This window comes from Cyprinodon variegatus, unplaced genomic scaffold (genome assembly GCF_000732505.1).
Source record: "Cyprinodon variegatus isolate N-32 unplaced genomic scaffold, C_variegatus-1.0 Scaffold263, whole genome shotgun sequence".
Lineage (NCBI taxonomy): Eukaryota > Metazoa > Chordata > Actinopteri > Cyprinodontiformes > Cyprinodontidae > Cyprinodon > Cyprinodon variegatus.
The window spans coordinates 840,485-853,874 of NW_015150716.1; the positions used below are offsets into that span (position 1 = coordinate 840,485).

Here is a 13,390-nt window from a genome sequence, read left to right on the forward strand (position 1 = left end):
GACAAATTAAAAAAAGCTGTACTCAGGTGGTAGAGTGTTATTAATATTATTCTTTTTCTGTAAATTAGAACCCATACATATTGCCCTGTCTATTATATTCCTCTAAATGCATGTATTCATGCGCCTGTGTGTGTTAGAGGGGTTATAAGAGGAGGGGCAGTCTCTTGCCCATTCTCTTATAAAGACCCCCTGTCATTGCAAGACATCAGAAGCAGGCTGTGAAATCCACCTAATAGTCATTATGGGGATGCCAGCCCCTGCAAACATACTACCTGCTTGCCAAGGCGGCCCTGCTTCCGCTTCATATTTGCATTGTGACATCTTATCAGCATTCACCCAGAGAGAGGACACATCACATCACAGAATGACAGCCGCATCACTAATATCATAAATAAGGCAGAGACAGGGAAAGAGGTGTCTGGCAGAAAACACAAAGAAATTATGCAATGCCACAAAAAGCATAGCATAGCCTTGTGTCCAATAGCAAGATGAACAATATTTTCTTTAAAAATTATTTTAACATCTCGAATCCTTGGTTGGTACCAGGTTGTACGTCTCCTCCAAGTATTCAGAGAAGCCAGAATGGGTGAACTCTTAGAACACTGCAAGCTCAGTTCTGGGCCCTCACAGTCAATAAGGTTATTTCTGATCTCCGGATGGCTAGGGTTTCAAAGCCCATTTAAATGGGCTCCTACAAAGCCGGAAGCACCAAACTGAGGCCCTCTCCCTCCCTGTCTTTCTCCCTCATCCGCTACTCTTCCTCAAAATACAGAGTGAGACTCAGCTTGCCTTCTTTTTTAGTGGAAATGGGGTGGGGGGAGTGGATGTGCTGAGGGTGCACAGGCCTACCACATGCACAACGGTGAGGAAAGATGGGGTCAGGGCTCCCGGTGCTAAGCTGTGAAAGGCAAACGTTTGGCAGAGTAATTACACGCCGCACTGCTCTGGGAGTGATTAGTGATAGTTGTCTGTTAAAAGTGTTTGGAGCTCTCAGCCTTTATGGGCCACGCTTGCCTTACCTCCGGTTAATGTTTAGGTTGGATTTGCATCAGGAAGAGAGCTGCATGTGTCAACATAAACAGTATGCCTTAAAATCTCACTGCGTACACACTTGAATGTGTTTTACTGATGCAGTTAATATCTATTTATCAACAGAAATTGATACATTATTAAAATGTGCCTTCAAGACATCCCCCATGTTATCATGTTTTGAACCACAATACATTACAGCTGAAGAATTCTGATTTCATCAAATGTTATTTAACATGTGTAGATGTTGGACAGTGTAAGTTGAGCCTTAAACAGGGTCTTGCAAAAGTATTAATTGCCGTTCTTCTCACGTGACAACAAGGTTTAATTAAATGTAATTGGCTTTCTATGTGAAATACACATACGCAATGGTAGGAGAAAAAAATTATATTTTTCTTTTAGATAAAAAGGGGAAACATTTGGCATAGGTTTGTATCCAGCTCTCTTTACTTTGTTAATTTAAAACAAAAGCCAAGCACAAAGAAATGTCTTCACACCTTAACTAATTTAATTACTACATAATACAAACACTAGAAGGTATTACAGCTGTAGAATACCTCCTGTGTGGAACCAGTGTCTATAAAGCCTCATTTGTGAATAACTTTAGCAGCTACAGGTAGGTAGCACTGACCTTGCATCTATTGAATATTGTTGAAAGCTTGGTCCACATCCACTTTCTCCCTCTGATGATGTCTTTGTTGGATCCACTGCTGTTTGCCTACTAGTCTGGTACCTGGACAGAGGATGCCATCATTTCCCTTCTACACCAAGCTCTGGGATATCATTGAAGTCCTTAAGATCCTTTTGGACTCTGGTGGAATCACCTATCTTCTGTGGTGCAGTTTGTTTAAGCAGCAGGTTATCTACCTCTGACAGGAAGAGACTAATTAGATTAGCTCATTAGGAACGCCTGCTCTGTCCTAAGATGGAGGTGCAAGTGATGGGAGACAGAAGGAATATGGAAAAGGCCAGGTGATCTCTCCTATCCTATGCATGAAGCTGCCATGGAAATGGAGAGCTCTTTCCGTGAAAGCCGAGAGCCTTAATGCAGATCCACCCACACCTGTTTGACTTTATGAACATCATTTTCCCCCACAAATTCAATAAGAGTTTACATCCTGTTAATAACACAGTTTTCCTTGTTTGTAGTTTGTTGCCATTGTTTTTATTCACAATTATACATGTGTATTTTTTACATTTTTAGATCAAAATAATCAGTTGCACATTTCATTTTTCTTAGTATGCCATTTTCTATAACTATATTTATTTATATATTTATTTTATTTCTTTTATTTTTGACATTTTACCTCATTTGCTGCTGATATAACTTAATTTTACTAATGTGGGACAGTTAAGTATTATCAGTGATGTGACCAAAATAAATCTGGCCTCCATTTAAAAGCTATTGCCCAAAATTGCATTGCATACAGGTGTTAGGAGACGGCAGAAAGTTTTTTTTTTTAATAAATTGAAACAGCAGGGTTTTTTTTTTTTTTTACAGGGGCTGACTCAGATGGTCAAAATCAAATGCACGCCACACTTTTCAGATTTTTTTCCCTTTTTTTTTTTTACATTTTAAAATTGATGTTATTTGTTTTAACCATTTTTTTTAAAGTGTGTGCTACTTAGCATTGCTTTATCACCAGAAAGTATTGGTGGTAACAAGGCAAAAAATCAAGTTTTGCATGGTAGGCTACTATACCAATAAATTAGTAGTATCTGACGTGTTCTGCAGTTTGTTTGCTTGTTTATAATGCTCCAGTTTGGAAAAAGAATGGCAAAAAATCCTGACCACTTCAGAGTCAGATGACAAGAGGTGCACTGTGAACACCAAACTCAGGTATCCCCTTTACACTAGGAGTTTATGTCCTTTAGGTATTTCCAAATGTAGGTTGGAGGCATGAAGACTAGAGAGTACGTGTGAAACTATAGTTTTATCTAAAAAAAACTACACAAAAAAAAATCTGAAAATTAGGGAAATGTTCCAAGTAGTAGCTTTCCATTGTAGTTGTTTCTTTTACAAGAACTGATCTAATTACATATGATATTCAATAGCTTTTGTGCCCACTGGATGATACATTTAATGCTTGGAAAACTACATTAGGTTATCTTCTTCATTGCATTTTCCAAATCCAAAGGATTCTGTCACATCTACAGAATCAAAATAGTATATGCTTGAGAAAGAAAAAAAAGAATTTAACAAATCAGAACTGGGTGTACCTAACAGACGATAGGAATCTCACTCTGATATATTTATAAAAACAAACAAACAAAAAAAAAACATAAAGGCCAGCTGACACAAGGTGGATAGCTGGGTGGCAAAGCAGAGTAGAAACAAACAGAGCAATGAAAATAGAAGGATACCTGTGGAACTTTCTGAGATTCCCGAAAAGGTAAAGCAGTGCAATCTCCTCTTAATCTGCACCAGGTGTTAGGCATTAGGGAGAGCATCTCTTCTTTGGCTTTTTACATGTGGCTCAGTCACCCAGGGGAGTATGTCAGATGTTGGACAAAACGGAGTAAGACAGAGATTTTCGAAAGGGGTAAAAGAAAGGAATCTGTACCCGGTCAAAAAAAAAAAAAACACTTATGTGGAAGATAATTGAATTATTTAGAATGATTCACAGGAATGACATTTATATAATATTTAATGTGGGAAAGTGCTCTCATGAGAATACAGAACACTGTTAAGACTGCAGTGAGACAAAAAATCTGAAAAATGGGCAGTGAAACAGAAGAGTTTGGCTTTTAATGAGTAAGATTTAGAAATACAATTAAACTCAATCCCGTGGAGGGTTTCAGTTAACTACAAAGAGAAGTGAGACCAGACAATTCCCTAAGTGAGAACACAAAGCAAGGGGGTACTCTACAAAATGAGGAACTCAGTATTAATATTATATCCTCAATCGTGAAGATACAGTCTAAATTGTTTTAATGCTAGCTTCTCAGCTTCAAGGAATTAAGTATTTTGCAAGTGCAGCTGTGCTAAAACAAAGAGAAAAGGAAATATGGAAGCCACAATGACATAAAGTGATGTTGGCATTGTTGTTGCTGCAGATTACACATGACACTCTAAATCAGTGGAGCTGATTGTGTGATGTTTAAATGTATCAGAGGCATGGGAGAGGAAACTTAATACCCTAGCACTGGGAGAAGGAGAATGTGACCGGGCACGTGCGGAATGTAGAGTGGCAGGGAGGAAAGCAGCAATCTACATTTCTAATGCCGAGGATGTTTTCTATTCCATGTTTATGAAACATGGCTACCAGGACTACAAAGGTAAGGGGATACGGCATCAAAGCTTGCCCTGACGAAAACAAAAAAAGCGCTGCAGTGGAATGCACTACAGAACATAATACTCCACCTCCTCCTTCTCCTCCTCTCGCCTAAGCAGTCTCATTTGATTACAGTGTAGCAGGCCCAAAATCAACCCCTTAATCTCAGTTCTCACTCCCCACTGGTGTTATGAGTTAGAGGTAGATCAGAAGTTTGCGAAGCAAGATGGGGGACGGAGAATTGGAGAGATGATGTTGTGTTGTGGAGAAGAATCTCTGATTCAGAGAACAAAGGCGAGGTGAGCCGAGGAGTCCGTGGCAGAGGCTGAGAGTGGCTGTTGTCCTCGGTGTGGTGACTCAGGCGGAGACAGCATGTCTGATGATGGTTGAGGCAGTGTATCGTTTACAGGCTCCCTTAGCAGAAGCCCCCTTCTCATGTCCGTCTCCAGCCACAGATTTTGCACTCTACTTAGGGCAACAAGAGTCAGGCTCAGCATTACAAGCCTATTAAAAGATACTTTTAATTATCCCCCGCTCTCCTGGGATCACGTCTTCCGTGACTGCTGTATTTCTTTGGCATGTGCACTTAGGAATGGCACAACCAGGCGCACGCGTTGTTTTCTTCTTCCAATTAAAGGGCATGTTGACAGATTAAGGTTGCTTCTGGTTTGTGCTCCAGTAACGCATTTAGGGAAGATGATGAACACTGGGGAGTTAGGGTGGGAGGGGGTGTGTTGAGGTAGGGCCAAGGTGGGTTGGCTGGAGTGAAGATGGTTCTGGGCGGGGGGAACGCAGAGTTAGGAGAGGCTGATAGAAGAGACCAAATGAGAGAAAGAACATGCACGTGATCCCTGAGGGATTAATGTGTTTACATTACCTGGGCTGTGATCTATCACCAACCTCGTCAACTTCTATTATGCATCACATACATAAGCAAGGAACAGACCTGGGAGCCCCAGCAATTCACTCATACTATTTCAATTGGATTAAGTCAGAGCAAATATGTGGGACACTGCTCTCACACTGTGGTTTCAACATTTTGGCAGTCATGGGATTTGCACATTGTATCACCTTACGTTTTGTGAAGGCAGTCTTCCTACATACCTCGTTAGCTTTAAGGTAGTGTAGGATTATTACCGTATGACACGCTCAGAACAATCTATAGTTCTAGTTGGACAAAAGTGAGGAATTAAGAGACTTAAAAATTAAGAAAAGAAGAGAATTAAGAATTAAGAGGCAAATGTATATACACAGGTCCATTTCATTTCAGTAAAATAAAACAAAAGTTGTTCTTTGTGTTGTTGTTTTTTTCTAAATCTCAGTAATTAAATTCAAATGTAAAGCCTATAAATTATAGAGATGAATGTAAATTGATCTATTTTAAACAGTGAAATTTCTTTTTATAACATACATCTAGAAAAAAATGCCATCAAATCAAAATAAAAAAAAAATAAAAAATAAAAAACATAAATTTATTTTAGAGCCAAAATAGGGCAAATTAAATCAAGACCCCTTACTTAACAGAAGTCTAATGTCTAATAATCTATCCCTGTCATGCTCAAAAAACAGGCAGGTGCTAAATATTCAAGTTACTCACAGATAAGTATATTAATGGGAAGTTTGGTGGAAGGAAAACATAACACTTAAAGTTTTATATGAAACAGCCATAAACTCAATCTAATAGGATTAGCAGAGCAAAGCAAAGCCTGCACATGTCATCAGTCTTTTCAAATCTAACTTTCTGATTTATTAAATTTTAGGCTTTCATTACCTAAAGGCCAAGATTATAAAAATAAAACACTTAAAATATATGCATATGTAGGTGATACATATAATGCATATCATATGAGCACTTTTTTATATTCATTACTGTAATAAATCCAATTGTTTTTACAACCCCCTTTATAAGATACTTTGCTGCAAACATTTGCCATCTACAGTGTAAAGGAGGGGGTTACTGTAAGAACCAATATTCACACTCAGGAATGATTATTTTCAATCAATATTCATTTACTCACTGAGTCTATTGACTCATTTCTGAAGTGATACTTCAGGTCGTCCATCTTGCGATGGAATAGTGTGAATTATCCAATTTATAGCTTCACCCATATGAGTCTTGATAGGCCCCACAGATACAGTGGTAAATAAATATTTTTAATAAAACAACAAAAAAAGGGAAATCAATGAGTGCTTCCTCTGATCCTTCTCAGGCGAATCAATCATCATCTGCTCCACTGACGGTGTGCTGCTGGAAGATGTTGCTGCAGCTAAAGAGAGAGAGACAGACAGAGAGGGGTTTGCAATCTTTCTCTAATACATCTCGTTTTGGAATCACTTCTCATAATGGGGTCATCATTTCATCACTGAGCCAATCCAGAGGTCTGTCATTAAAACTGTGGGCAGTGAGGGTGGGATGTGCACAAGCAGAAAAAAACCCTTTCAGGTGGAAACACACAGTCACTCTCGCATGATACATCTTCATTTAAGTCACTAAAGAAGCAAAGAAGCAAGCAGACTTTAAAGCCGTATCAGCACATTGTGGTTCCAGTGCATTTGATTTTTTTTCTTTTTGTTGTCTGTTAAAAAAAACGCAAAAAATAAAGGTAAACAAGACATTTACAAAAAAGAAGGCAATTATTAACTACTGATAAGTAAAATGTTATACTGTATGATTGGATCTTGAAGGAGCAGGTGTTGCTTCTTAGGGACTTGGAGAAGATGTTCTCATCTGAATGGCTTTTTAAATACATTTTTTTAATGGAAATTTGCTGTTGAAAAATGAAACCTTTCAAAACAATAGAATAGAATAGAATAGAATAGAATAGAATAGAATAGAATAGAATAGAATAGAATAGAATAGAATATTAGTTATGGTACTACAGGGGATTTTTTTAAACATCAGGTAGGGAGAAGTGTATAACAAATGCAAAATCCAGTTATAAAAAAAACGACATACTTATATAAAATGAAATGTTCAACTGAATAGGATGATATGAAAAAAGTACAAAATTGGCTTCTACAAGTGTAAACACAAAAAAAGAAAGAGACAACTTTCAAAAAATATCTGAACAACTAAAATAATAATACAGAGAACAGTAAAAACTAACCTGTTCTCTATTCAGGCTGCAGTGCATATATGTTTAATCATTTAATAACCCTTGGAAAGAAAAGCAAGGTCAATAATAAATTACATCCATTATTTGCCGCAGATCTCCCCAAAGCATTTGGAGCGAAAACTGTTTTGAATTTCAATTGGCTTCCAAGTGGCAAAAGCCCTCAGCTAATACATCAAAGAAAAATTGGTGTCAACTAATCGGTTTAGGACACAGATTTAGAATGGTTAAAAATCCCATGAATACGTCAAGCATTTTTTTTTCTTTTTCCTGTACACCACTAAAGACTTTGGGGAGCAGCGCAGCTGACCTTGCGCGCTCCAGAAACCTGTCCGCCACTCGACATTAACTGACTGTTTAACTCCATCCAGCCGCGCAATTAGTCCGCCAAAATGCATAATGTTGTGTAATAATAGCCTTTATATCCAATTTAGATTACATTTGCTCCCTCAGGCATTTTAAGTGGCATGCATCATCTTTCATTCGTTTCTAAGCCAGGAAAAGCAGTTTCTATGCGTCAAAGACAAAAAAAAAAATCGATGGAGGGGAAAAGGGATGGCGAAAATATAAACAAAAAACAAGACAAAAAAAAGATGTCATCCCTTTTTTACGCATCAGAAAAAAATGGCAGACGCTGCTTACCTCCTCCTTTATCTGCGCGGAATTCAGAGGCGGTATCAGTTGCTATAACTCTGCTCCTATTAAAAGCTGCGTGATCTTCAAATTATGGCTCCTACTTCAGGGGAGGCGTTTCTGAAACAAAACACACCAGGAAACAAGACACACTCTCCAGCCCTTATGACAAACAGCCTGTATAAACGCAATGATATAAAAAATGATTGCATATGACAAGTCGAAAGAAGGATGCATCGATTAGTTCCTGTTTCACTAATAATGTATTTCACATATCAGTAAAATAATAGACCTTTTTAAAAAACTCTTTGCAGAGAAAGTTGAAATACTTAGTTGACTCTCTTAACAGGTTTCATAATATCAGTGTCATCTGATCAGGCTCTTTAGTAGAGGCCGCTTTGTGTGCGTCGATCCTTCTCTCTCCCCCTTTCTCCTCTCCTCTCTGTGACTCTCCTGTCTAAAGTCTGAGTGTGCTCGCACTGTGTAACGCCGTCATCACTCTTTGCTCTCTGGAGGGGTTTCAGAGCGTAAGAAGCACGTGACAGAGTGTGTGCACACACTCTTTAGCAGCGCCTACAGCGATCCCTTTCGGCTTATCTGAGACTTGAACTGCATTCAGCCACCAAAATAATTAAAATAAGGTTAATTTATTTAATTACGTGCTTAAAAAAATAACATTTATAATAATCATTATTTATAATTATTGCTTAAAATTAAATTAAAAGTATATGAATATTAATCTTGCAATAAATTCAAAGAAAAAAAAAAAAATTCCGACATCTGCTGCATTTTGTTGTATTGCTATCCTGCATTTCAGAATAGAAATGTATCTGTTGAGATCAAATGAGATTACACCCACTAGTCCAGGCGGATTTGGTGTAGTTGGCACTAATCTGCCCCGGCTTCAGGGTTTATGACTTTCTGAGAGCGCGTATGCGGCTGGTTTATTTCAGGATCCTCTGCAAAAAAAAAATAATAAAAAAAATAGTCTCCGTCTCAGTTAAATCTGTTAAAGTATAGCGTTAGGTAGGCTATTTACCCTTAAAGAAGGTAAAGATAAATATCTTGCACAAAATGCATAAAAATTATAATGGTAACATTGATTCCTTAATGCAAATATAGGCTACTTTACAGCCGTTACTGTTACTATTCTGAGATACTAATGCATTTGGCGTTAAAGAAAGCAGATATAGAGCACCCCCCACCCCCGAACACACACATGCGCGCGCGCGCACCTTAATATGCGAATGTTAAATCGTGCTTTGTTCATTTCTGCCTGTTTAACGCAGGAAATATGAAGGGAGAGAAGAATTCGTTAAAGAAAGGTGCCTTTTTCGCCTTTTTGTGTCATGCAAGACCAACAACTCCTGCATAACACATCCGATGTAATTGTGATTGATCAAGTGTGAAACTGAGGATTTCAATTTTGTGAAAAAAGTGAGGAAAAGTTGAGAGCTGTCCAAAAGGTGGGATGCCAGGGCGCACTTCAGGCTCAACGCAACTAGCCTGGTTAAAAAGGGGGAAAATGAGATATTGAGAATGAGAAGGCTTGTTAGTTAACGCGCGAGAAGGGAGGAGGTAAGGAAGAGAGAGAGAGAGAGAGAGAGAGAGAGAGAGAGAGAGAATGGGTTTGGATAAGCGTTGTGGTTACCCAGCATAAGCTTGCCTTTCCCTTCTGTGACTACTCCCCGAGAGGAGGAGCGTGCTGTGCAGCGTAGTAGGCGTCAGGATCCTCAATTTCCAACTTAGCATCTTGGCAGGACGTTTTCCCAAGCAAAGCCCCCAGTCCGATCGGTGAAAAAAAAAAAAAAACAACAACAGAAAAACAAAAAATAAAACTTCTGCACAGGCATGAGAGCGACGGTGCAACACAGATAAAGGAGCAGCGCGGTGAGAACTCCTTCGACCGTCAGAGGCTGGTTGGCTGGCAGCGACCAAAAATAATCCGCCTCTTTTTTTATTTCGGCTTTTTACTTTTTTTCTTTTTTTTTTTCTTGCTCTCTGCGTTGTCATCTGCAAGAAGGGGACAGACAGCGGGTTCTACACACACGTAGCTCATATGCGCTCCGACAGCAGCGCATGAGAAGACACAAGAAAGCGGGAGAAAGTGCGCAAGTTTAAGTGGCTTCACACTCTCCGGGCTCCAGCATGGCGTATCCTCAGGGCTACTTGTACCAGCCGTCCGCGTCTTTAGCCCTGTATTCCTGCCCTGCTTACAGCACCAGCGTCATATCAGGACCCAGAACGGAGGAGCTTGGGAGGTCCTCTTCGGGATCGGCGTTTGCGCCCTATGCTGGATCTACCGCGTTCACCAGCGCCTCTCCGGGCTATAACTCCCACTTACCGTACAGCGCGGACGCAGCGGCGGCTGCCACTTTCACCTCATATGTGGTGAGTAAATTAAAGGTGATTATTGATTAAAGGATCCGCTTAATCGAAGTGTGAAAGTTGGTTAAAAAAAAAAAGAAGCGGCTGCTCTTTTTAAGGAAAAGTAAAACAACATTATATATATATATATATATATATATATATATATATATATATATATATATATATATATATATATATAATATTTTTTTCGCTGAGAAACAATCTCAGTGCTTTGTAGGCTGCAGAACCTCCCTGTGATTAGGGCTAATAGGTCACTTTTCATAAGTATATTAACTGCGTCAGCTGCACAACCCAACTCCAGCAGTATAAATTCTATTTGGCATTTTGGATGTTTTTTTTTCTTTCCTCTTTATTCTGAGATAACTTCTCCGATTGCCTTTAATGACCGAATAACGAAAAAATACACATAAATAAAAGCTAATTAAAATAAAATAACTAATGTATGTAATATTATGGCTGCGGTTTATACTTTTTATTGGTAGCTGTAACACATTCAATACTTCAATTTCGGAAGAAGATTCCAAAGAAGTAAATGATCAGAAGTGATTTAACAACAGTTACGCAAAACTTTATAAAAATTCGTTTTGCTGCAATTAAGGTGGTGCCTTTGTTTGCGTCAGCGTTTGTTCTACAGTCCATGTCATTTTTGTTTGATACATTTTGCAACGTTTAAAATGTGAAAATATATGTTTAGGTATTTACTTTTTTAATGATTTTATTTCAGAGCTCTCCCTATGATCACACAACGGGAATGGCAGGCTCTATAGGATACCACCCTTACGCTGCGCCCCTGGGCACCTACCCTTATGGTGACCCTGCATACCGCAAGAACGCAACGCGGGACGCCACCGCCACCCTGAAGGCTTGGCTCAACGAGCACCGAAAGAACCCTTATCCGACAAAAGGGGAGAAGATCATGCTGGCCATCATTACCAAAATGACCCTCACACAGGTTTCCACCTGGTTTGCCAACGCCAGGAGGAGGCTAAAGAAGGAGAACAAGATGACCTGGACCCCTCGGAACCGGAGCGAGGACGAGGAGGAGGACGAGAACATCGACTTGGAGAAGAACGATGACGACGAGCCAAGCAAGCCCATCGACAAGGGAGACTCCACAGACACAGAAGCAGGTCGGTGTTGCAGGAGAAAAAAAAAAGGGCAAAAAAATCATCAATTTTTCATCGCAGTCGTTTCCACTCATGGCGCAGAATTGATTGCTGGTTAATGGTGGTATATAATTTATAATGAGACAATTGCTTTAAATAATAATCACCTTGAACTCCCCTCGTTTGACTTTTCATGGGCTGAAATTGCTGGTGACGCACAGTGTTTAGCAGTCAATTTATCTTTAACGGCATAATAAGGATGCAAATGCTGAAGTGGGCTGGGAATTCAAGTGAAAGTGCTTTTACTGTGATTATTTCTGCTGAACTCCTATTATGCTCTAAATATTTCTGATGGAAATGCAATTTTTAAAGAATAGTCTTTAATTATTGTAAATATGATGCATACTGGGACAATTATTGATAAGGGAATTATTATTTTTTTTTAAATATAGCCTTAATAACTATGATAGTGTTTTGTTGCCCAGTGATCAAATAAAAGTCTTTTTTTTTGGGTCTCTGTCAGAATTGCGCGTTATATTTCATGGGTAGTAATTCAATTCTTTCTGTGCGCTTTAGATCCCAGACTACTGAACCCAGGGGACATTGGCTGTGACAGATTTAAAGAAGAGAGCCATAAAGAAACGGATCCCCTCTTGAGCGACTCGGAGCTAAAAGAGCAGGAGGAGCGGACTACAGAGCTGCTGCCGGATTCTGCCAAGCCGACCACCTCGTCTCCACCGGCGGCGCCCCGGGGGAATCAGGCCGGCGCTCCGCAAGACAAGCCTTCAGATTTGAGCCTCCCACAGAACACGGTGACCAGCAACGTGACCTCGGTTATCCACTCCCCCCCTTCAGCCCCGAAACCCAAACTGTGGTCTTTGGCAGAGATCGCTACGTCTTCAGACAGGTGTAAGGGCAGCGGTGAGGCGCAGCAGGCGTGCCCCGGCTTGGCTCAAAGCGCGGTGCTGGGCACCAACGCGTCTCCGTCCCGGTCCTCCCCCCAGTGCGCACTCCCCAACAGCACGGTCCTATCCAGGCCTCTGTACTACACCTCTCCTTTCTACCCTGGCTACACGAACTATGGTGGCAGCTTTGGACCCATTCACAGTAACCACGGCTCGGTGACCACGGGCTCCACGACACATTTCAATGGATTAAACCAGACTGTGTTAAATAGAGCAGAGGCCTTGGTAAGGGAGAGCCAGAAAGTCAGAGGCCAAACACATGTAGATCTTTGTAAAGACTCTCCTTATGAACTAAAGAAAGGTATGTCAAATATTTAATACCTGAATATTTTCCACCTCCTCACGGACTTTTATTTATTTTTATTTTTTTGTGGTTGCTTAAAAAAAAAAGAAAAAACAACAAGAAGAAAGATGAAGCAAATTCTGAGAATACAGTTATTTTCTGAGTAAGTGCTTATCTTCAAAATATGTTTAGTTTCTGAATGGTTAATCATAAAAAAAAATGTAACAAGAATGGTCTTAATCGCTGCAGCCGCCTATTTGTATGAAAGACTAACATGTATATTTAATGTAGCTTTTTGTATTTAAAATGGACAACACGCTATCTTTGAAGTAAATTATGGAGAAAAAAAAACTACACACTTGTGCAGAGGTTATTTCGGCATTGCTTGATGGTTTCAAAGAGCTTTTGAGGCCAGTTAATAGGTGCAAAGTTTCACTTGCAGTTTGCACGATGACAGGTGGTTTAAAGATAATTAATCATCAGTACACACGCAGGTCTTTTGTTTTCACATATTCTTTGAAAGTTTTTTTTTAACAATCAGATTTTAAGGTTTAATCATATCCTTAAATTATTTATTTGATGCACGAGTTACTAA

At 39.5% G+C, this 13,390-nt stretch overlaps 1 protein-coding gene across 2 annotated transcripts; it reads left to right on the forward strand.

The window, feature by feature from the left end:
- The first annotated feature begins 9,685 nt into the window (after nt 1-9,685).
- irx5 (iroquois homeobox 5) lies at nt 9,686-12,891 on the forward strand. Of its 2 annotated transcripts, none has more exons than XM_015382678.1 (3): nt 9,686-10,456; nt 11,166-11,571; nt 12,124-12,891. In XM_015382678.1, exons 1-3 carry the CDS (start codon nt 10,199-10,201, stop codon nt 12,828-12,830), a joined length of 1,371 nt encoding a protein of 456 aa, XP_015238164.1. In that variant the 5' UTR covers nt 9,686-10,198; the 3' UTR covers nt 12,831-12,891. The 2 variants fall into 2 exon arrangements, with proteins under 2 accessions (XP_015238164.1, XP_015238166.1); XM_015382680.1 differs by having other exon boundaries at nt 9,697-10,441.
- Nucleotides 12,892-13,390: the final 499 nt, after the last annotated feature.

Bases quoted from the DNA above. Each gene is read 5' to 3' on its own strand.
- irx5 (XM_015382678.1), top strand. From the start codon at position 10,199: ATGGCGTATCCTCAGGGCTACTTGTACCAGCCGTCCGCGTCTTTAGCC. The intron at 10,457-11,165 runs GTGATTATTGAT...ATTTTATTTCAG, and splicing joins ATGTGGTGAGTAAATTAAAG to AGCTCTCCCTATGATCACAC. The intron at 11,572-12,123 runs GTCGGTGTTGCA...TGTGCGCTTTAG, and splicing joins CTCCACAGACACAGAAGCAG to ATCCCAGACTACTGAACCCA.